At 59.7% G+C, this 22,283-nt stretch overlaps 1 protein-coding gene across 1 annotated transcript; it reads left to right on the top strand.

Annotated features, from left to right (window-relative positions):
* The first annotated feature begins 5,924 nt into the window (after positions 1–5,924).
* On the top strand, positions 5,925–21,478 carry LMNA (lamin A/C). The gene is given in 15 exon segments (XM_061443846.1): positions 5,925–6,345; positions 16,436–16,592; positions 16,688–16,813; positions 16,900–17,070; positions 18,080–18,205; positions 18,301–18,521; positions 18,604–18,720; positions 18,722–18,809; positions 18,916–19,023; positions 19,261–19,284; positions 19,286–19,366; positions 19,368–19,382; positions 19,474–19,572; positions 20,683–20,934; positions 21,288–21,478. Coding segments are annotated over 15 exon segments (1,968 nt in total). The 5' UTR covers positions 5,925–5,995; the 3' UTR covers positions 21,321–21,478.
* Positions 21,479–22,283: the final 805 nt, after the last annotated feature.

Here is a 22,283-nt window from a genome sequence, read left to right as displayed (position 1 = left end):
GATGGGAGCATCCACGGGCAGCGCTGCCCCGGCGCCGGCCTCGCCTCCTCTGCACTGCGCACGGTGGACACGAGGTGGCGCTGCCGTTCGCTGCCTGGGAAGCCGGGCTGCGCTGAGCGGGGGCAGGCAGGGAGCATCCCAGTGCTCTTGGGATACTGGTCCCAGTGCTGTTGGGATACTGGTCCCAGTGCTCTTGGGATACTGGTCCCAGTGCTCTTGGGATACTGGTCCCAGTGCTCTTGGGATACTGGTCCTACTGCTCAGAGCCTGGGTGCTGGAATGATGCTGTATAACCTTCCATCATCGTCGAGTTTCAGCATGGGATGGAGCTTAAAGCTCATCCAGGTGAAGAGCTGAGGTGGAAAGGGCCGGAAGAAGGCGCTTACCCCAAACAGAGTCACTGGGGCAGGGACCTGTGCGTCCCGGATGGATGAGCTCTGAGGTGGAGGGGATGCTCCATGGGGTGGGCAGAGCACTGCGGACCAGGCAGGGCACATCTAAGGGGGCCAAGCTTTGCATGGAGAAGTGGAGGCAGCTGGAAGGGGAGACTCGCCTCCAGCAGGAACGGGAGGGCTCTGCCTTTGGGGTTCCTGGCTTTCCATGAGTTATTCCCAGTGGCCTCTGTCCTCCAGCCCCTCTGGTGCAGCGGTTCTGGCTCTTGGCGCACCCATCTCCATCCTTATGGCTCTGGGCAGCAATCGGGGTCTCCACTGGTGCCTGCACAGACCCCGTTCCCGGTATCCCCTGCTCCATCCAGCCCAGCCCTCGCAGGGCTCTCCCTGGCTTCCCCCATCCCAAACGCTCTCCGTGGGGTGGAAACAGCAGCGGAACCACGGCGTTTGCGAAGCCCAAGCCCAGCACTTGGCAACGGGCAAACAAACAGCCCCGGGCCCGGCGAGCACGGAAGCAGCCGCTCGGTGCTCCCTCGGCGCAAGGCGCGGTGCAGCCGCTTCCCTTTGGTGTTCACCCGCTCCTTCCCAGCCTCCGCTGCCTTTTATGTCCAAATCCCGGTGGGAAAACTCCCGTTGCTCCTCTCCACACGCACCCGGGCATGAGCAGCACCGGGGATCTCTGCCTGGCTTTAGCCAGCACGCAGCCCCCCTTCCAAACCGTATCCCTTCGCTGGATGCACAGAGCTTCCTCCCCATGGAATCCCAGGCTGGGTTGGGATGCAGGGAGCTTAAAGCTCTCCCAGTTCCAGCCCCCTGTGGGCTGTGTCCCCTCCCCAGCGCTGAGGATCTGGCTGTTCCTATGGGATGCTCCACGCGCCAAGCGCATGGGAAGCGGGAGTCAGGAGCTAAAGCCCCATCAATGCCGGGTTTGTCCCTTCAGATCCCACTCCCTGGGCTTCTCAGCGGTGCTTGCTCACACTTGAAGTTGCCTCCGCTTTGGGGTATCCATGGATGCGGCCTCTGGACACGGGGCCTCTTCCCCAGGGATGCTGCCAAGCGGCACAGAAGGAGCCATCCGTGGATGCGGGATGCTGGTACCCACCCACAGGGGCTGCGGGATGCTGCTGGGATGCACGGAGTGGTCCTCCCGGGGTACCAGGAGCACTGAAACCGGTGCGTGCCGCCCATCCCCGGCCTTTCCCAGTTTTCCCTTTTACAGGCAGCACGAAGGGATGTGGATATTTGCACAGCGGGCGTGTGGCTCTGGGTGCGTGCCCCAGCACCGTGCACCTTGTCCCTGGCCGCATCCCTCTTCCCATCCATCCCCGGAGGGAGCGGGCGATGCCAGAGTTGGCACCAGGTGGGTTTCATCCATGGGGAAAAGGTCAGGATTAGCCCATCCTGACCCCCTCCGGAGAGATGTGATTGTGGGATCCAACCAGGACACGTAGGCACAGCAGCAGCTCCCATGCACAGGGAATTCCCTGCGGATCAAGGAGAGGTGCCAGGGTTAGGGTTAGGGTTAGGGTTAGGGTTAGGGTTAGGGTTAGGGTTAGGGTTAGCCCTGGGGGATGAGCGGCTTTTCCCCACCTTTCCCGCAGGCTTCCAGCGCGGCAGCCAGGGAACGCTGAGCACCGGCCACGGCCTGGCTGCTCTCCAGCTCCATCCTGCACAAACACCCCCGGCGGCAGCTCCGGGAGCTGGGATTGCGCTGGCCTTGGGATGCGGCAGCTCCGCATCCGGCCCGCGCCTCCCATGCCAGGCAGAGCGGGCGCAGCCCACACGGGATGAAACCTTCCCAAAGCACATCCCTGCCTGCCAGAGGGGCTACCGGGGGGGGGAATGGGGTCAGGATGGAGCCCCCAGCCCTGTGCCTGCGGTGCTGGAAGAGCCAGGGCTGTTATAGAGCTGTTTGTAGCACAAAGAGTGAGAGCAGCCAGGGACAGAATGAATCATGGGGGTGAATCACAGGCGGGTTTGGGTGGGAATGGACCTCAAAGCTCATCCAGCTCCAAATCGTCTTCTGCTAGAGAGGGTGCTCCAAGCCCCATCCAACCCGGCCTTGGACACTGCCAGGGATGGGGCATCCAAACCTTCTCCATTCAACCCATCCCAGTGTCCCATCACCTTCCCAGGAAAGAGCTTCTGCCTCAGATCCCATCCCAATCCCCCCTCTGGCAGGTTAAAGCCATTCCCCTTGGCCTGCCCCTGCATCCCTGCATCCAAAGCCCCTCTCCAGGATTCCACACTCAGAAACTTGCCCCTTTGCAGGGAAATGGGATATTCCGGGTGGATGGAGGGGCTGTACGGAAACCAGGCTGCTCCTGCTCCATAGGAACAGCCTAGGGATGGGGCAGGAGGGCTCGGCCTCCATCTGGGAGCTGGGAAAGGACCACAAAGCAACGTGATGCCAAACCAGCTTTTCCTTCCAGCCCCTCCCCTCGCAGCCAAGCCCAGGGATGCGTTTTCCATCGGGATACCTGGAGATGCCGTTTGGCACCTCCTGGGTTAGGGAAGAGCCCAGAGCACGTCCCAGCACCCCAAGGGTGCTCCTGCTTCTGCTGCCCCATCCCTGGAGGAGGCGACTCATTCCAGTAAGCATCCCAGAGGGATACAGCAGGGACCTGCACCATGGACCACTCTGGCTGCTGAGCACAGGGGGGCTGCGGATGCTTATGGATCCCGGGATGCTCATGGATCCCGGGATGCTCGAGCAGGATTGGTGCCATTCCTGCTGCTGGCACCTCCGAGCCCCCCCCCCCCCCCCCCAACTGCTGCTCACTGTGAATCCCAGCCCTTGCCACAAATGCAACTGGTAAATCTATTAATTTTCCAGCTCTAATTGATGTATCGCTGTAATTACCTCTTATAACAAGGCAATTAGAGCCTATTAGAGAGTATTAGCTAATTAAAGCTCCTCTACACGTACGCACCAACCCCCTTATGTGCACAGATTTGGGGGGGTTGGGGGGGGGGGGGAACAGGAAGCCCAGCACAGGGCCTTGCAGGTCAGCACCGTGCATTGGGATGCTGGATGGGCAGATCCAGGTCCCATCCCTGCCTCTACCACTGCATCCCTTCATCCTTGGGCACCTCACTTGCTGCTATAGATAAGGGAGGGGGATGTCCGGCTATGGTCAACCCAGTGATTTTCGGCTATCTGGGAACCAATGGGAATACACTTGGAGGCTGGGATCTTCTCCTGCTGGTAGCGGGGTGGGCAGGGATGCAGGGTTAATGCTTCGATCTTTGCTGGCCAGAAGGGAGGCTTGGAAAGAGCAAATTCCCACGTGGAGATGGGATGCTTCTGCTTTGGAAAGAGCTGCAGGAATGATGCCAGGGGCAAGGGGAGCACAGCCTAGAGGGAAGACCCCCAAGCTCCTTGGGAAGAGCCCCATTCCATAGTGCTCCCACCCATGGCACGTCCCCATCCCATGGCTCTCCATGGATGCAACCCCGGACCTGCAGCATCCCTCAGCACCCCAATCCAGGCTTTTGCTGGCCAAGGAGTGTTGGAGGCTGCAAAGAGGTTGGAATTCCAGGGATGGGGCTGATTCCTGCCTTCCGAGTCCCTCTGGGGGAGATAGAGCCAGTGCTGGAGCCATGCAGCCTCCTCATGCATCCCTCCATCGCCCCTCACATCCCCTGCACATCGCTCCTCACGTACACACTGCTCCAGCCCATGGAAACCACAGGAATTCCCAGTTCTGGGCACGGATCCTGGCCTGGCAGTGGCAGGGATGGGAGGTGCTGAGCGGGAGCCTCATCCCGCTGCTCATCTGCTTCGAATTAAACCCCTCCTGCCTTGCACAAGGAGCAAGAAGCTCTTTGCCATCACAACCCACGGCTGTGTCAGGTTGGGCTCATCCTGCCCTGGTCCAAGGCAGGGCTGATGGGGCTGATGGAGCAGGAGCAATGGGAGCCAACCCGGGGCTGCCACCCCACCAAGGAGGGTGACAAGAGCCCCCCCCCCCCCCCCCCCCAGTGTGTGTCTGGGAATGATGGGCCCAAAAGCCAGGAGCCAGGATATGGCCCCTGCTGTACCCATGACCCTTAGCTGGGATTTCCAGCTATTGCCCAAGCCCATCCCTGTGCCTTTGCCCTGGCTGCGGTTCCTACATGGAGCGAAAGCAGCTTTAACCCCGTTCTCCTTGGGATCACCGTCCCTCACATCCCCAGGCCCATGCAGGAGGCAGGGGGGCTGGGAATGGGATAAGTGCACGGGGGACATGGGGAAGAGAAGAAAGTGGGAAAGGAGAAGGGAATGGAGCTGCAGGCTGAGGGAGGGCTGCTGCTGCCCCACGGCCGGCTCCCGCGGCATTCCCTGTGCCCACCCCAGTGACGGTGACTCACGGGGAGCCGGGATGAATCATTCCCCACACGCTTGTCCCTCGGCCTGTGCCCCATGTGTTTGTTGCTCTGGTTGCTGGGTGAGTCATTCCCAGCCTGCCCGCGGCTTTCCTGCTCGGAGCACGCTGGGAAGGGAATGGGGCGCAGCTGCAGGACGAGCAGGGATAGCCCTGGAGCGGGGTGCCCAGGCTCCCGCTGGTGTTCCCAGCCGTGCGATGCAGCTCCCATTCCAGCTTGCCTTGCTGCGGAGCCCAGCATTGCAAAGGGGGAAGCCGAAGAGCCCACAGTCACCCTTCCTGGGGTGCTGCTTCTCCGTTCCCATTCCCAGTTTTCCAGGAAGGATTGGCTTTGAGGTGCCAATGAAGCACCCCCCATCAGTAGCGCTGGGGGGGGGGGCAGGAAGCAGATCGGGAAGTCGGGAGCTGCTGAGGTTCGGAGGGAGGCAGAGCCACCTGGACCAAGCTGGGAAGACCGGGAATGACCCCTGGGGGAACTGGAGATAGTGGGAGAATGGCTGAGGAATGGTGGTGGAGCTGGGAATGGAGGTGGGAGAATAGGAACTGGTGCTCAGAACTGGGGGGGGGTGTCCAAACGGAGCACATCTGGGATGGGAAATGGGGAGAAAGGGTTAAACTGGGCACAAGGAAACTGGGAGCAATGGGGGTTGGCACTGGTGTGGAGAGAACTGGGCTAAGCCAGCAATGGGGTGTCCTCGGGTGGCCCAGGGCTGTCTATGGGATGGTTTGGGGCTCAGGGGCACCCTGAGCAATGGGGGAGCTGGGATCCTGCCCTTGGGTCCCTGGGCATGCTCCAGGTGCTTGCGGTACCCGGGACCCCCTGGGGCCAGCTTGAGATGCCCCCTACCCCTCTGTGTGGGGCAGCGATGCCCTGGGGGTGCCCGGCGCAGGCTCTCTGAGCCTTGGAGCACTTTGCCCTTTCCAAAGCTGAAAGCTGGGAAAAAGGGGGAGGGAGAAGGGTTTTTTTTCAATGGGTTCACCCCAAAACCCCCCATTCCCAAGGATGCTTTTCCCTTTTCCCTGCTTTCCCCCAGCAGCAGCCGTGCCTGATGCAAGGGTGTTGTCCGCAGCCGGGCCTCAACTCCACCCTCCTCCTCCTCCTCCTCCTCCTCCTCGCAGCTCCTCCTCCCTGCGCGATATAAGCGGGCACCCGAACAAACCGGAGCCTCCGAGGCGCTCGCTTGGGGACCCCGCTCCCGTGACCTGAGCCCGAGAGCCTTTTGCCTCCGGACCCCGATGGCGACCCCTTCGCAGAAGCGGAGCACCCGCAGCGGGGCTGCGGGGACCCCCCTGTCCCCGACCCGCATCACCCGCCTGCAGGAGAAGGAGGACCTGCAGGAGCTCAACGACCGCTTGGCCGTCTACATCGACAAAGTGCGCTCCTTGGAGCTGGAGAACGCGGGGCTCAGGCTCCGCATCACCGAGTCCGAGGAGGTGGTGAGCCGGGAGGTGTCCGGCATCAAGGCTGCCTACGAGTCGGAGCTGGCCGATGCCCGCAAGACCTTGGATTCCGTGGCCAAGGAGAGAGCTCGGCTGCAGCTGGAGCTCAGCAAAGTCCGGGAGGAGCACAAGGAGCTCAAAGCGCGGTGAGTGCCATAGGGATGGATGGAGGGATACGGGGGGGACGGGACGGGACGGGACGAGGACGGGGCCGGGACGATCGCTGTCGTCATGGCTGGCAAAGAGCCGGGCGTGAGGAAATAGAGACCTGGAGGAGGCCGGGAGAGGAGAAACCCGTGACCTGGCTGGAGCTGGAGCGCCCATGGCAGGGAGCAAGAGGACAGGGAGGGTCTCCCGGTATTCCCGCTGCCCTCCCAGCGCCAGGGATGCTCTGGGAGCGGGTCCGTGCGGCGCGGAGCCCGTGGGCCCTCCGCATTCGTCATCCCGGAGCTATTCCCGAGCAGGCTGGGGCGCAGGGCAGGAAGCGGTGCCAGGCAGCTGGCTCCGTCCTGCCCACCACGGAGCTCGCCCTGTTTTCCTCTGCTGCCTTTGGCACTTAAAGAACCTGCTCTGGTTGGGTTTGCCTTAACCCTGCCTGTGCCGCGGGGTCCCCTGGGGCGATGCCTGCATCCCCATCCCATCGGCTGCCTCCGGGCGATGCATTCCCGCTCTGCTCTGAGGCTCCAATCCCCCCCCCACCCCGGCCCTTTCCTGACAGGTTTAGGTCATTCCCTTCCTGCCATAGGGACCTCCCCGCTGCTGCCGGTGCCTCTGCCCTTCCCATGCTGGGAGCGTGTCCCCTGAGGACACGGCTCTTGGCAATGGGCTCCCTGGTCAGGGCTGGACCAGCCCTGGGCTTCCCTGGGGCTCCCATGGCCCCGGTGCCATTGGCTCCGCTCCCGAGTCCCGCTCCTTGCTGGAGGGAGCGGGTTCCCCTCCGTCCCTGGGGCAGGATCGGGACAGCCCCCTTCTTCCTCCCTTTGCTCCGGACACCCCTTTTGGAGCCGTCTCCGACGAGGCTAAAATTAACCTCCCCCGAAGATGCCGTCAACGTTCTTCCGACAGGGAAAGGGTGAAGCGCCGCCTTCCCCAGCGCTCCCGGAACGCCGAGCGCTGGGATATATATAGCTCCCTTCCCCATGTGCTGCGCTCGGATAAGGCACCGTCCTTGCTCCCAGGGAGCTGAGCTCTCTAAAGGCTTTTTGCTGCCTGATGCAACCCCAGAACTATCTTGGCCGTGGTATTTGGAGGGCTGGAAAGCATTTGGAGCCTGGGAGCGTGGGCTTTAGGGATGACGGGCTTTATCCCTGCCATGGGAAACGCTCCCGGAGCTTCTCCATCACTACCAAACCCCCTTTGGAAAGTCGGAGGGGTTCCCAAAGAGCAGCTTTTGGGTTGGAGGCGGGTTTGGGTGCGGGCTCAGGGCTGGGTGCTGAAGGAGGGAGGTGTCTGTGACTCATGGCTGTGAGATGAGAGCTGATATCCATCGCCGCCCTTTGCGTGCCACGGCGCCGGGCACCAGCATCGGGGCCTCTTTTCCCCCCACGCACACGCAGTCGTTGCCAAGTCGTTGTCACATCACCAGGGACCTTCTCGGTGTGGTGCTGAGAGGGGGGCACTGAACAGAGATGCTGGGTTTGGAAGGGGTGTCCTCAACCTTTGGGCCCTGGGTTGGAGCCATCGCAAGGGTGCTGCTCCATCCCAATGGGAAGGGAGGACCGGTCCTGCCCCCCCCCCCCCCAAGGCCCTGGTCCTCATCTCACTGCCCTTTGCACTGGGGAGTCCCCAGCTCACCCCATCAGCCGAGGGGAAGCTCCGGGTATCTCCCATGGGGCAGGCAGCAATGGGGCTGCGTTATCAGCATCCCCCAGCATCGCTGCTGCCCGCGGCTGCGGTTGTCTCAGCAGCACAGAAGTGGGGCTGGGGCTGTCGTGGGGCGTTGTGTGGGGCACAGTTCCTGGGGCTGGGGCCACCCCCTAGCACCCGGTTCCTGTCCCTCCCGTGCAGGGTGGAGGGTGTGCAGCAGGAGACCGGTCTCACCAGCTCCCGACGCACTGGTGCAAGAGCTGGGTGGGTGAAGGAGGGTCTGGCCAGCCCGGTATTCCCTAGCTCCCTGCCCTGTGCCTCCTCCATCCCGCTATTCCCAGCTGCCTGCTCTTCCCTTGGGCTGGAGCCTTCCCATTGTGTGGTCAGCTGCTCCCGATGCCGGTCCGGGAAGGGTTTCCCAAAGTCCCCAACACCATGGGGAGAGCCTGGAATGTCCCTGCCCTGCGGTCCCCAAGGACGGGCAGGAGGCTTTGGAGGGCACTGGGGGGGGGGGGGGGGGGGATGCTCTGCATCCTGATCCTGCCCTCTCCATGAGCTGTGGGGGCTTTGGGCAAGGGATATAGGGACAGGACAAGGCCAGAGGGGGGATTGAGGCTGGATGGGGCTCGGAGCAGCCTGCTCTCGTGGAAGGTGCTTGGATCTGGATGAGCTTTAAGGTCCCTTCAACCCAGCCCTATTGTGGCTCTATGGAAACCGGAGCCATTGCCCCGCTCCAGCGAGGATCCCCCTCATCCCAGATCCCTGCAGCACCGCTTGGGCAGGGGCAGCTCCCTCCTCCGGAACCAGCCCCTTGTTGGAGCGCGGCTGCTGGGCGATGACTTCCTCAATTGCAGCCCTTAACGCGATTAAAGTGGTGCTGGAAGAGCCTCTTCCTGCGCGCCCGGAGCTCATCCCTGCCTTAAGGAGGAAAACTGCCCTTTCCATAGTGCTTGTTGGGGGGGGTGTGGAAGCTCCTCCAAGCGCGGACCCACCAGGCCCTCATCCCGCAGGGATTTTACCCCATGTCCAGCCATGACCACCCAAGCAGGAGCAGGAAAAGGGAGCCGGAGGAGTGGAGAAGGGATAAAGAGCCCCAATCCCACGGCCGGAGCCGGGCGCTGCCTGCAGCAGTGACGTGCTTGTGCTGGAACACTTTGCGTGTGGGTGTGTGTGTGTGTGGGGAAAACCTCGGGATCTTGGCCTCTTTCCCCCTCTGTGCCTTGGAAAACCTTTGCCAGGGAAGGAGCAGTTGGGATCTGAGGAGGCTTTGCCCTTTTGGAGCACACAAAGAGCAGTTTGTGCTGCTGGGGGAGCAGGAGATGCGGAGCCAGGGCTGGTCCGGGACCCCCGCATCCCTCAGGGACCCCTTTACACCCGCGGCCGTTTCTCCGCAGGGCTCTTTCTTGTCCAGCCCCACTTTATCCCGGTCGGAATGTTTCAGGCAGAGGACGCTGCTCCAACACTTTCGTTTCGGTGGCTCTGCTCCCGTTGCTGGCGTCTTCCCCGCTCCTGCTGCAGGGCAGGGCCGCCCCGGGAATGAGGGGAATGAGAGGAAATCCTGTTGCCTTCACCGCTTGTACGGCGGTGGGAGCCGCCCTGCCAAATCAAGGGCTTTATCCCAGCGGTGGGGGATTAAAGAGAAGCAATTCCAAAGGGAATTGTGGCTGCTTTTGGTGCGGGGATGCATCCCCCCCCTTCCGTACAGCGCCGAGCACAGCGCGTCCCAGCCTGCCCTGGCTGCACTTGCTGCCACAAGTGTTTTCCTGCCTCTTGCGCGTCACTTGATTCCCAGTTAACGCTTCAGCTCCGGAGCCGTTCCCGGCGTGTGGAGAGGCTGCTCCCGGCTCCTTGCTGCGCTGAATTGATGCCCTTTGGGAATTGGTGCCTGGCATCGGGACAGGAGGAAGCCACCGGAGCTTTCCCCCCCCACACCCCGGATCATGGCCAAAGTGAAGGTTGGCACGGATGAGTTCCAACCCGAACCACTCTGATTCCATACGCAGAGTCCCTGGGAAGCATTGGCCAGGTGGGTTTGGGATAGGGAAAGCCGGGAATCACTTCCCGCTGCTCTGCCGCCAGCTCCGCTCCCCATTTCCCGGCCTCTTTCCAATGCCATTTGCTGCACCAGCTCCTTTGTGCCTGGCTCAGCACATTCCCGGCAGCCGGTGCCACGTGCGTGCCCGCAGCCCCTCACCGTGGTGCCAGGGCTGGGTCCTCAGCCCTGGGATGAATGGTCCCAGTGTGGAGGGAGCAACTGGAGCAGCACCGGTGCCACGGCAGCTGCCTCGGCGGCTGTGCTGGGTCACATCCAGCACGGGTCTGAGCCCCGCGGTGCCTGTGGGGATTAAGGGAAGTCCAAGGGGGTGGAAGCCGGATGCTGGAGAGGGATCTCCATCAGGGCCCGGAGGGATGGGACAAGGGGTGATGGGTTCGGGCTGAAACAGGGGAAGTTCAGGTTGGAGATAAGGAAGTTCTTCCCTGGGAGGATGCTGGGGGACTGGAATGGGTTGAATGGAGAAGCTGTGGCTGCCCCATTGCTGGCAGTGCCCAAGGCCAGGCTGGATGGGGCTTGGAGCAAGCTGCTCTAGTGGCACGGGTTGGAGCTGGATGAGCTTCAAGGTCCCTTCAACCCAACCCAGCCTGATTCTATGACGAGTTGGTTGATGAACTGCGTTGAACCAAGCCCATGGGAATGGCAGGAAAGCAAACTGGGGTTGGGACATCCCTGTTCTGAGCGGTGCTGAGCCAGCATCACCGCCCATTGTCCGTCATAAACCAGAGAGGAAGGTGAAGGCGCTGGCAGCCGGGGTTACCCTCCCGGCCATGGAGCTCTATTGCTGCACACCCATGCTCAGAGCCAGGAGATGCTGCAGGAAGAGGGCCAAAGTCCTCTGCCAGCCCAGGGAGCGTTCACAGTGACTGCCTGGACTTTGCCCTGCCCCGTTATGGGGCTGCACCTCTGCAGGCGCTGGCACCGTGTCCCTACAAGGTGGGGATGGAGCCAGGACTGGGAGCCAAGAGCTCTTAGGGATCCTTCGGATTCCTGCTCCGGGGCTGTGAGTGGCTCTGTGGGAGGTGGTTTCTGATAGCAGAGGCCTCTTGGACAAAGGGGAAGCTGCTCCAGTGGCAGGGGTCCCTGTCCACGGCAGGGATCGGAGCTGGATGCGGCCCCTTCATCCCGACGCAGGCTGTGGTTGTGCGATGGATGAGTCAGGCTCAGCCCTGGCGCTGGGTGCGGTTGCTGGCGCTCTCTCCTGCCCCTTCCTTCCTGATGGGATGGGTGCTGGTGGATAACCCGCTCCCAGCAGCGCCCATGGGGTGCAAGGGATCCATCGTGCTCCTCTCCCCCGCATCCCTATGGGGTTTGGCAAAGCCGAGCCTTCATGCCATGGGTTTAAACCTGCGCCTCCCAGGGATGCTGCCCCATGGCCAGGGGGAAGCAGGGATGCTAGAGCAGGCAGAGGGGAGCTGGGAGCGTCTGCCTCCCGCAGCGCAGCTCCGGCCTCCTCATCCCGTGCACCCCAGCCGCCTTTTCCCAATGGAATCGCATCCAGACCCCGCCCCGGCTGCCGACGGCAAACAAGGCAGCAGCAGCAGCAGGCAAACAGACCTTGTGCAGGGTAAACACCTCCCTGGCCCTTATCTGCCTGCGCTCCAGGGCTGCGGGCAAACCCTGGCGTTCCCGGCAAGGCTGGATCCCACAGTTCCCATTGCGGACCCGGATGGATGAGGGCAGGAGGGAGCCCTCGGGCTTGCTCCTTGCTTTGCCCCTCCCGGCTCCTCTCTGCCTTGTCCCATCCGGGACCCCCTTCCCAGCCATGGATCCGTCTGAGCACAGCGGCCTCGCCACTGCTTTGCATGCAGAGATGCCATCGGGAAGGGGACCGCAGCCGCATTCCCGTGGTGGCAACTCATTTCCTTGCTCCTGGAGCTGGCATTTGCATCCCTGCTCCTCCTCTGCTGCCCCAAGCCCTGGCTGCATCAAACACGAGCTTAAGGCTGGTTTCCCTCCCTGCTCCAAGGAAGACGCAGCCTCGTGCCCGAGGGATGCGCACTGTGGGCAGCGGAAAGCCCATTCCCAATCCCTTTCCCTATCGACTCCTACTTTGGAGCCGGCCAAACCCCTTTTTCCAGCTCTAAAACCCTTCTGGGGCTAGCATCCGCCCTTCCAAACCACGGAGCCCTCCCGTTTCCAGGGGGAAGTCAGCCCAAAGAGCCACGTCGCTCCATGACTTGGGATTTCCATAGGAGCTGGGATGAGTCACCGGCTTGGGCTAGGGAGCGAGTGGCCCTGGGGCTCCCCACGGCTCTGTGGCTTTTGAATGTGCTATTTATCCTCTGACATCCCGTTTCCAGCTTCGAAGCCGTGCGGGAAGGGGCAGCATTCCATGCCGTGGTCCCGTGTGGCCGTGCATCCCGGCTCTGGTGAAGCCAGGGTGCTTTTCCCTGTTAGGAGAGGATGTGGGGAGACAGCGCAGGGTGGATCCATGGGAAGGAGAAAAGCTCCTTCTAAGGTTCATGGGGAATGCTTGTAGCTGATTCCTAAAGGAATCGAGCTGGGAGCAGCTCCCGGTGAGGCTCCTGGTGATGGGATTTGTGGAGCGGAATTCCGGGTCCATTTATATCCCTATGAAATGCCCTTTCCTGGTTCCAGCGGGGTTGGTCCCCCTTTAGGATGCATGGAAAAGCCAGCTCCCCATTGCAGGAAGGGGAAGCCGAGCTCTGCGGAGATGCCAACAAGCTACGTGGAGCTGAGCTCAACCCCTCATCCCTAGGGATGAGCGTGCCCGGCACCGGGAACGGGCTCTGACCTAGCGGATGCTGGAGGGTGGGAGCCGTTTCCATGCATCCATGAGCGCTGGCATTCCCGGGCTGCGTGCCGACCCTGTCCTCCCTATACATTGTGCTGGGATCTTTGGGATCCGTGCTTGGAGACGGGCTCTGTTTATCCTGGTGACCTGGCGGAGGCACGGATGAGTCAGGAGCTGGGAGAAGCTGCTCGGCCACATTCCCAATGCCCCGCCATAGAGGCTTTCCTCACCCTGTCCCTGCTGCTTGTCCTGTAGGGCCCTGGTCCTTGGCATGGGGGAATCATCCCTGGGATAGAAGGAGTAATCCTGGGATGGGGGTAATGATCCTTGGGATAGGGGAAGGGATCCCTGGGCTGGGGGTAATGGTCCTTGGGATAGGGGAAGGGATCCCTGGGATGGGGGCAATGGTCCTTGGGATAGGGGAAGGGATCCTTGGGATGGGGGTAATGATCCTTGGGATGGGGGTAATGGTCCTTGGGATAGGGGAAGGGATCCTTGGGATGGGGGTAATGGTCCTTGGGATAGGGGAAGGGATCCCTGGGATGGGGGCAATGGTCCTTGGGATAGGGGAAGGGATCCTTGGGATGGGGGTAATGATCCTTGGGATGGGGGTAATGGTCCTTGGGATAGGGGAAGGGATCCTTGGGATGGGGGTAATGATCCTTGGGATGGGGGTAATGGTCCTTGGGATAGGGGAAGGGATCTTTGGGATGGGGGTAATGGTTCTTTGGGATAGGGGAAGTGATCCCTGGGATAAAGGGAAAAGATCCATCCATGGGGAAGAAGCTCCTGACCTGGCACCTTGTCTGGATTGGGATGCAGGGAAGGAGGGATGGGCCTGGTTCTCCAGTACCGGCTCCATCCCATTCCATGGAAAGGATGAGGGGTGGGCATTGAGCGTGCCCAGAGCATCCCTCCCCGGTGAGCCGTGTCCTGCCTCGGCATTCCCAGAGGGAGAGCCCAGAACCGGGCTCCTCCTGGGATCCTGGCCCAGAGGGAAGGGCAGGAATAGAGCCAGGACAAGGATGCCAAGGTTTCCAGAGCCTTCCTGCAGCTCCCCCCCCCGTGCTCTGTGCCTGTGCCGAGCCGGCTCCGAGCAGATCCAACTTTCCATGAACGTTGGGATTTTCTGGCAGCTGCAATAGGGAATTTTTTCCCCTCTCCTTCCTGCTTTTAGAAGCTAAAAATAGCTCGGAGGCCCCTTTTCCCCCCGTTTTCCCTCTGGAGACGTTTGTTCCCGAAGGATTTGGTTCCCTCCCTCGTGTTGTCTCCTCTTGGCTTCAACGAACCCTTGCGTTTACGCTCGCCTCTCCCCGGGTAGGGAAGCAAATCCCATGGGAGCTGCTCCACAAGTGGGGGCCGTGCTTCCCTTTGGGATCTGCTCTCGCAGGTGGGATGGGGAGGGAGCAGTGGGACAGGCGGAGGAGGAGGAGGAGGAGGAGGAGGAGGAGGATGAAGGTCCCTGTTCATCCCATTCCCAAGGGACGTGGGAGCGCTGCAGCTGCCATGGAAGTGGTGTATTTTTAGCCCAGCGCCAGCCGGAGCCTGGGAGGCTGCAGGGAAAACCGAGCAGGATCCGATGGGAAGCAAGGAGGGAAAAGGGGATTTTTCCCCCTCCAGTCTCCTGGGATTTACCACGGGGCATCAGCAGATCCAATCTCAGCCTTCTCACTCCTAAATGGTGCCGGTGTCCCCTAAAGCATCAGAGGCCCAAAGAGCCAGTGACCCCCCCACCCCGTATAGCCAGGTCCCAGGGTTCGGTGGTGAAATCCCTCGGGAACAGTGGGATCGATCCCTGTCGGCAGCAGGGAGTTGCTGCCAGATGGGCCCACTCAGGCCCTGGATCCGCTCCCAGATGGCGTTTTTGTGCCGTGAGTCAGTGGCATGAAAGGAGTGGGATGTACTGGGAGGCTCGTGGTGCCCCACGAAGGGGGGTTAATGGAGTACGGCACCGGGGGGGGGGGGATACCTTGGAATGACTTTTCCATGCCTGCTCAGGGCAGAAAGCAGAAGGAAAGGCAGGAAAAGCCAAGCAAGGAGCTTGCCACCCACACACCAGTCTGGGAATGCCGCTGCTTGCTCGTGGTGGGCAGGAGGAGAGGAGCGGAGGCAGCTCCTCCATGTGCTCCCTATGGGAAGCGGGGCAGATCCTACTGTGGGGCCGCCAGCTCCCCCTTGCTATTTGTGAGCCGTGGGGCAGGAATTCTGCCTCAGGAACGCGCCCATCCTGCCCCCCATTGTGAAGGGGGGGGGGTGACGCTCCCTGCCCTGGTGCTGACAGGAACCCACAGGGCTGTGCTTTTTATAGGACCTACCAAAATAGTGTCAGGTTGTGTCTGGGGCGGCCGGGGGGGGGGGGGGGGGGGCTCGGGTCGGGTCGGGTTCCCCAGGCACAGAGCGATGGCTCCATAGGGAACAGCCTGGAGCTGCTCCTGGAGGGCTGGAAGAGAGAGGGGAGGAGCCAGGGGTGGGATGGGGCGATGCTGGAGGGCAGGAGAGTCACCCGCAGTGCGGTGTGGGGCTGGGCCTGCCGCATACACTGTGCCATATACACTGTGCCATATACACTGTGCCGTATACACTGTGCCATATACACTGTGCCATATACACTGTGCCATATACACTGTGCCATATACACTGTGCCGTATACACTGTGCCATATACACTGTGCCATATACACTGTGCCATATACACTGTGCCGTATACACTGTGCCGTATACACTGTGCCATATACACTGTGCCATATACACTGTGCCATATACACTGTGCCATATACACTGTGCCGTGTACACTGTGCCGTATACACTGTGCCATATACACTGTGCCATATACACTGTGCCGTATACACTGTGCCGTATACACTGTGCCATATACACTGTGCCGTATACACTGTGCCGTGTACACTGTGCCATATACACAGTGCCATATAATCTGTGCCATATACACTGTGCCATATACACTGTGCCGTATACACTGTGCCGTATACACTGTGCCGTGTACACTGTGCCATATACACTGTGCCATATAAACTGTGCCATATACACAGTGCCATATACACAGTGCTATATACACTGTGCCATGCTCTACTGTGCTGTATACATTGTGCCATATACACTGTGCCATATACAATGTGTTATATACACTGTACTATACCCTATACATCGTGCTATACTAAGCACACTGTGCCATATACATTGTGCCATATACACTGTGCCATTTACTCTGTGCTATACCCTATACCCCGTGCCACACTACACACTCCGTGCCATATACACAGTGCCATATACACTGTGCTGTATACACTGTGCCATTTACTCTGTGCTATACCCTATACCCCGTGCCACACTACACACACTGTGCCATATACACAGTGCCATATACACTGTGCCGTATACACTGTGCCATTTACTCTGTGCTATACCCTATCCCCCGTTCCATACTACACACTCCGTGCCATATACACAGTGCTATATATACTGTGCCGTATACACTGTGCCATTTACTCTGTGCTATACCCTATACCCCGTGCCACACTACACACTCCGTGCCATATACACCGCTGTGTGCGCTGTGCCCCTGTCCCCTATGGCCGCTCACCCATCCCATGCGGTCCCCGCAGGAACGCCAAGAAGGAAGGGGACCTGCTGACGGCGCAGGCGCGGCTCAAGGACGTGGAGGCTCTGCTCAACTCCAAGGAGGCCGCGCTCTCCACGGCCCTGGGCGAGAAGAGGAACCTGGAGAACGAAGTGAGGGACCTGAGGGCGCAGGTGGCCAAGGTGAGCATTGGGCACCCCCTGTCCCCTATGGCTGTGGGGCAGAGCCGGGGCTGGGTCCCCGGGAGCGCGCGCTGAGCATCCCCAATGCCCCGCAGCTGGAGAGCGCCTTGGGTGAAGCCAAGAAGCAGCTGCAGGATGAGATGCTGCGGCGCGTGGACGCCGAGAACCGGCTCCAGACGCTGAAGGAGGAGCTGGAATTCCAGAAGAACATTTACAGCGAGGTGAGCGTCCGGGTGCGGGGTAACCCCGCTGCCAACGGCTCGCGTTCCCCCTGCCCGAAGCTGATCCCACCGTGTCCCGGCCTCAGGAGCTGCGGGAGACCAAGCGCCGGCACGAGACGCGGCTGGTGGAGATCGACAACGGGCGGCAGCGGGAGTTCGAGAGCAAGCTCTCGGAGGCCCTGCAGGAGCTGCGGAGCCAGCACGAAGCCCAGATCAGGCTCTACAAGGAGGAACTGGAGAAGACCTATGGGGCGAAGGTGAGCAGCGCCCCACGTGCCTTGGCCCCTCCTCGCCCTGCCCCATAGGGCTGATGGGGATGGCGACCCCTCCATCCATCCATCCATCCATCCATCCATCCCATCCATCCATCCATCCATCCATCCATCCATTCCTCCATCCATCTATCCATTCATCCATCCATCCATTCCTCCATCCATCTATCCATCCATCCATCCATCCATCCATCCATCCATCCATCCATCCATCCATCCATCCCTCCCTCCATCCATCCATCCATCCATCCATCCCTCCATCCATCCATCCATCCATCCATCCCTCCATCCATCCATCCATCCATCCATCCATCCATCCATTCCTCCATCCATCTATCCATCCATCCATCCATCCATCCATTCCTCCATCCATCTATCCATCCATCCATCCATCCATCCATCCATCCATCCATCCATCCCTCCCTCCCTCCATCCATCCATCCATCCATCCATCCATCCATCCATCCCTCCCTCCCTCCCTCCCTCCCTCCCTCCCTCCCTCCATCCATCCATCCATCCATCCATTCCTCCATCCATCTATCCATTCATCCATCCATCCATTCCTCCATCCATCTATCCATCCATCCATCCATCCATCCATCCATCCATCCATCCATCCATCCATCCATCCCTCCATCCATCCATCCATCCATCCATCCATCCATCCATCCATCCATCCATCCATCCATCCATCCATCCATCCATCCATCCATCCCTCCATCCATCTATCCATCCATCCATCCATCCATCCATCCATCCATCCATCCATCCATCCATCCATCCATCCATCCATCCATCCATCCATCCCTCCATCCATCCATCCATCCATCCATCCATCCATCCATCCATCCATCCATCCATCCATCCATCCATCCATCCCTCCACCCATCCATCCATCCCTCCCTCCATCCCTCCCTCCATCCATCCCTCCATCCCTCCATCCATCCATCCATCCCTCCCTCCATCCCTCCATCCATCCATCCGTATCCTCCAGCTGGAGAATGCCAAGCAGTCTGCCGAGAGGAACAGCAACATGGTGGGTGCTGCCCATGAGGAGCTGCAGCAAACCCGGATCCGCATTGACAACCTCTCCTCGGAAGTCAGCCAGCTCCAGAAGCAGGTGAGTGAGGACCAAGGGGGTGTCCCTCTGGATGCACCACCTCGAAGGGCGGCTTTAGATGGGGCAGCCCCCCTCACCTTCCCTTCCCCACGCAGTTGGCTGCTAAGGAAGCGAAGCTGCACGACTTGGAGGATATCCTGGCCAGGGAACGCGAGACCAACCGGCGCCTGCTGTCCGACAAGGAGCGGGACATGGCCGAGATGAGGGCACGCATGCAGCAGCAGCTCGATGAGTACCAGGAGCTGCTGGACATCAAACTGGCTCTGGACATGGAGATCAATGCCTACCGCAAGCTGCTGGAAGGCGAGGAGGAGCGGTGAGCATCCAACCCAACGGGCTCGGTGCCTCCCGCTCCTCGCGTCCTCACTGATTCCATCTCCCCTTCTCCTCCTGCCCAGGCTGAGGTTGTCACCCAGCCCTTCCTCCCACAAAGGGACATCCCGGAGCCATTTGTCCACCCCGGGCTCCTCCAAGAAGAGGAAGCTGGAGGACAGCGAGAGCCGCACCAGCTTCTCCCACCATGGCCCGGACAAGCGGCCGCGTTGGTGTGGAGGAGGTTGACTTGGAGGGGAGATTCGTGAGGCTCAGGAACAAGTCCAATGAGGTGAGTTTGCCTTCAGGGAGTTCATCCCTGTTTCACCCCGTGGGTGGGATGGAGCTGGGACAAGCTGGGGAGGAACAGAGGGATCTAAGCATGGGGTCTCTTGCAGGACCAGGCGATGGGGAACTGGCAGATCAAGAGGCAGAATGGAGACGATCCCCCCATCACCTACCGCTTCCCTCCGAAGTTCACCCTGAAGGCTGGCCAAGTGGTCACGGTGAGTCGCAGCCCAGTGACGGATCCAGCCCGGATCCCAGACCCACTCATGGAATCAGAGAACCCCACAATGGGTTGGGTTGGAAGAACCTTGAGTTCCATGGGCAGGGACACCTTCCACTAGAGCAGGATGCTCCAAGCCCCTCTATCCAAGCTGGCCTTGAGCACTGCCAGGGATGGGGCAGCCACAGCTTCTCCCTTCAACCCACAGTTGAATACTCTGTGCTCTCCTCCCTAGATCTGGGCCTCAGGGGCTGGCGCAAACCCATAGCCCCCCCAGCAACGTGGTGTGGAAAGCCCAGAGCAGCTGGGGCTCCGGGGACAGCCTGCGCACTGCCCTCATCAAACTCCAATGGGGAGGTAAGAGCCCGAGGGCAGCTCCAGGGCATGGGGTGGGGGTCAGCAGCCATCAACCCCCCACCCCCCCCAACTCCTTTGCTGTCCCCTGCAGGAGGTGGCCATGCGGAAGCTGGTCCGCACCGTGATCATCAACGATGATGATGAGGATGAGGATGATGATGAAGTCAACATCCACCACCGCCATCACCACGTGAGTGCCTCGGGGGGCTGTTGGAGGGATGATGGTAGTAATAAGAGTCATGGAATGTGCTAGTAACAGGGTCTATGGAATTACAGTAATAGTAATGGGGTCATGGAATGGGTTGGGTTGGGTGGGACCTTAAAGCTCATCCAGTTCCAACCCCTGTCACAGGCAGGGACACCTTCCACTAGAGCAGCTTGCTCCAAGCCCTGTCCAGCCTGGCCTTGAACACTGCCAGGGATCATCATCATCATCATCATCATCAAATAGTACTAATAATAATAATTAGAAGAGAAAGCAGAAGAAGGGAGAAGAAGAAAAACAAGACGAAGGAAAAGAAAAAGAAGAAAAGAAGAAGAAGAAATGAAGAAGGAGAAGAAAAAGAAGAAGAAGAAGAAAATTAAGGAGAAGAAGAAAGAAAATGAAGGAGAAGAAAAAGAAAATGAAGGAGAAGAAGAAGGAGAAAATGAAGGAGAAGAAGGAGAAGAAGAAGAAGAAGAATAGAAAAGGAAGAAGAAGGAGAAGAAGAAGGAGGAGAAGGAGAAGAAGGAAAAGGAGAAGGAGGAAAAGAAGGAGAAGAAGAAGAAGAAAATGAAGAAGGAGAAAATGAAGGAGAAGAAGGAGAAGAAGGAGAAGAAGGAGAAGAAGGAGAAGGAGAAGAAGGAGAAGAAGGAGAAGGAGAAGAAGGAGAAGAGAAAAGGAAGGAGGAAAAGAAGAAGAATAGAAAAGGAAGCAGAAGGAGAAGAAGGGAGAAGAAGGAGAAAATGAAGGAGAAGAAGAAGAAAATGAAGGAGAAGAAGGAGAAATGAAGAAGAAGAAGAGGAAGAAGAAGAACAAAATGAAGAAGAAGAGGAAGAAGAAGAGAAGAAAAGAAGGAGAAGAAGAAGAAAAGAAGAAGGAGAAAATGAAGAAGAAGGAGGAGGAGAATGCACAGTCATAACAATAACATAATTACTGTTATTAGCACTATTAGTTTCAAAGCAGGGCATGGGTGGGACGGGCTGTTCAGGGACCTCTTTGAAGACCTCCTCCTCAGGGCAGGGTGCTCGATGCCGAAGCTGCTCTGGCCGGTGCTTGAGGTCCCTTTGCCCGCGTCCCAACCCCTTCCCTCCGGTGCAGGGCAGCTGCGGCGGCCCCGGCGACCCCGGCGAATACAACCTGCGCTCGCGCACCGTGGTCTGCGGCACGTGCGGGCAACCGGCCGACAAGGGGGGCAACCAGAACATGGCCACCATGTCCTCGGGCTCGTCCACCTCCAGCGTGACCGTCACCCGCAGCTACCGCAGCATGGGCGACGCCGGCAGCATCGGCCTCGGCGAGACGCTCGTGACCAGGAACTACCTCCTGGGCGACACCAGCCCTCGCCGGCAGGTTGGTGCCCACCAGCACCCTCGTCTCCCAACAGGGCAGCGCCTTCCTCTTCCTCCTCTTTGCTCTTCCTCTTCCTCCGGCCACCTTCGGAATGGGAGGGATCGGGAGGGGTTGTCCGCAGCATCCCCGCATCCCGTGCTTGACCCCCAGGAGCATCCCTCATCCCCATGGCTCTCATTCCACCCATCCCTCACGCACAAGAGCAAGCCACCCTCCTCTAATCCCCCCCAATTCAGGGCTGAGGGGGGGGTGCGTTGCATCCCAAGGGCACTGGGAGGGATCCCACATGGAATTTGCTGCCTCCTTGGCACCGCTTTGGGGCTCACGCGCTGCTGTCCCTCTCTTCCTCGCAGGCTCAGGCTGTGCAGAACTGCAGCATCATGTAACCTCGCGGCACCATTCCTGGGATCCCTGGGCAGGATTTGCTTTCCCAAAGGCAGAGTATTTCGGTGTTTTCTTGTCGGCCCGCCGGGATCCAGCGCCGACGTCGGGATTTTTTTTTTCCTTTTCTAGAGCAGGAATTTTATATATAAACCTATTGGAAACGCTTCCGGATGCTTCCATTTTTGGTGTTTTTTTTTTTTTTTTGTAGAGAAAAAAAAAGTAAAAAAAAAAAATATCTATTTCTATAAAAGCCAAAAACCAAACCGTAAAAAAAAAAGAGCTTTTTCAGCATCCAAATCCTTTTAAAAGCGCAGCCAAAGACAAGCGGGAATCGCGCGTACGGAGCGGAGGCGCGATCCTGCTGTTTGCCAAAGCTTTCTCTGCAGGGCTGGGAGGAGCGAAGCCATTCCCATGGGGCTGAGCAAGAGGCAGCTCTGATGCTGGTGCCTGACGTGGAGCGTTGCCTCGAGCAACTCTTTTTTGGGCTTTTTCCCCCAAATTCCCTGTTTTTCCCCCGTTTCCAGGCAGCATTCCCGTCACTCCGTGTACTGTATTGCCCATCCCAAGCGCCTCTTTGCCGTTGGGTTTCTCTTTTCTAAGCAGCCGAGTTGTGCCTTAGCCAAAGGTGGGAGCCGCTCCGGAGCAGGGAATCCCGCCCGGCGTCGAGGGATTGGATGGAATATGGGAAGTTGAAAGGCCCCGGAGCTGTATCCTGGGACCAGATGGCTTTGGTGGACGGGGAGATGGAGCCCGCTCCTGCAGGACCCACTTGAACCTCCTCTTCGGGGGATGCTGCATCCAGTGGGGTTCGAACCCCGCTTTGTTCTCCAGTGGCAGGAGGCTCAGGAGCCCTTTTCCAGGCAGGATGAGGCCAAGGATGCTTTAGGAAGCATTGAGGAAGGTTTTCCCATTGAGCGAGGGGCAGCTCCCCTCACTGCCAGGCTCCATCCAGCTCTAGACCCCCA

This window comes from Pezoporus flaviventris, unplaced genomic scaffold (genome assembly GCF_033815535.1).
Source record: "Pezoporus flaviventris isolate CSIRO_AGI_PZ_B2104156 unplaced genomic scaffold, CSIRO_AGI_Pfla_v1 ptg000549l, whole genome shotgun sequence".
In the NCBI taxonomy this organism is placed as follows: Eukaryota; Metazoa; Chordata; class Aves; order Psittaciformes; family Psittacidae; genus Pezoporus; species Pezoporus flaviventris.
The sequence above is the reverse complement of the archived record's forward strand: the minus strand, read 5'-3'. Positions and strand labels throughout refer to the sequence as shown.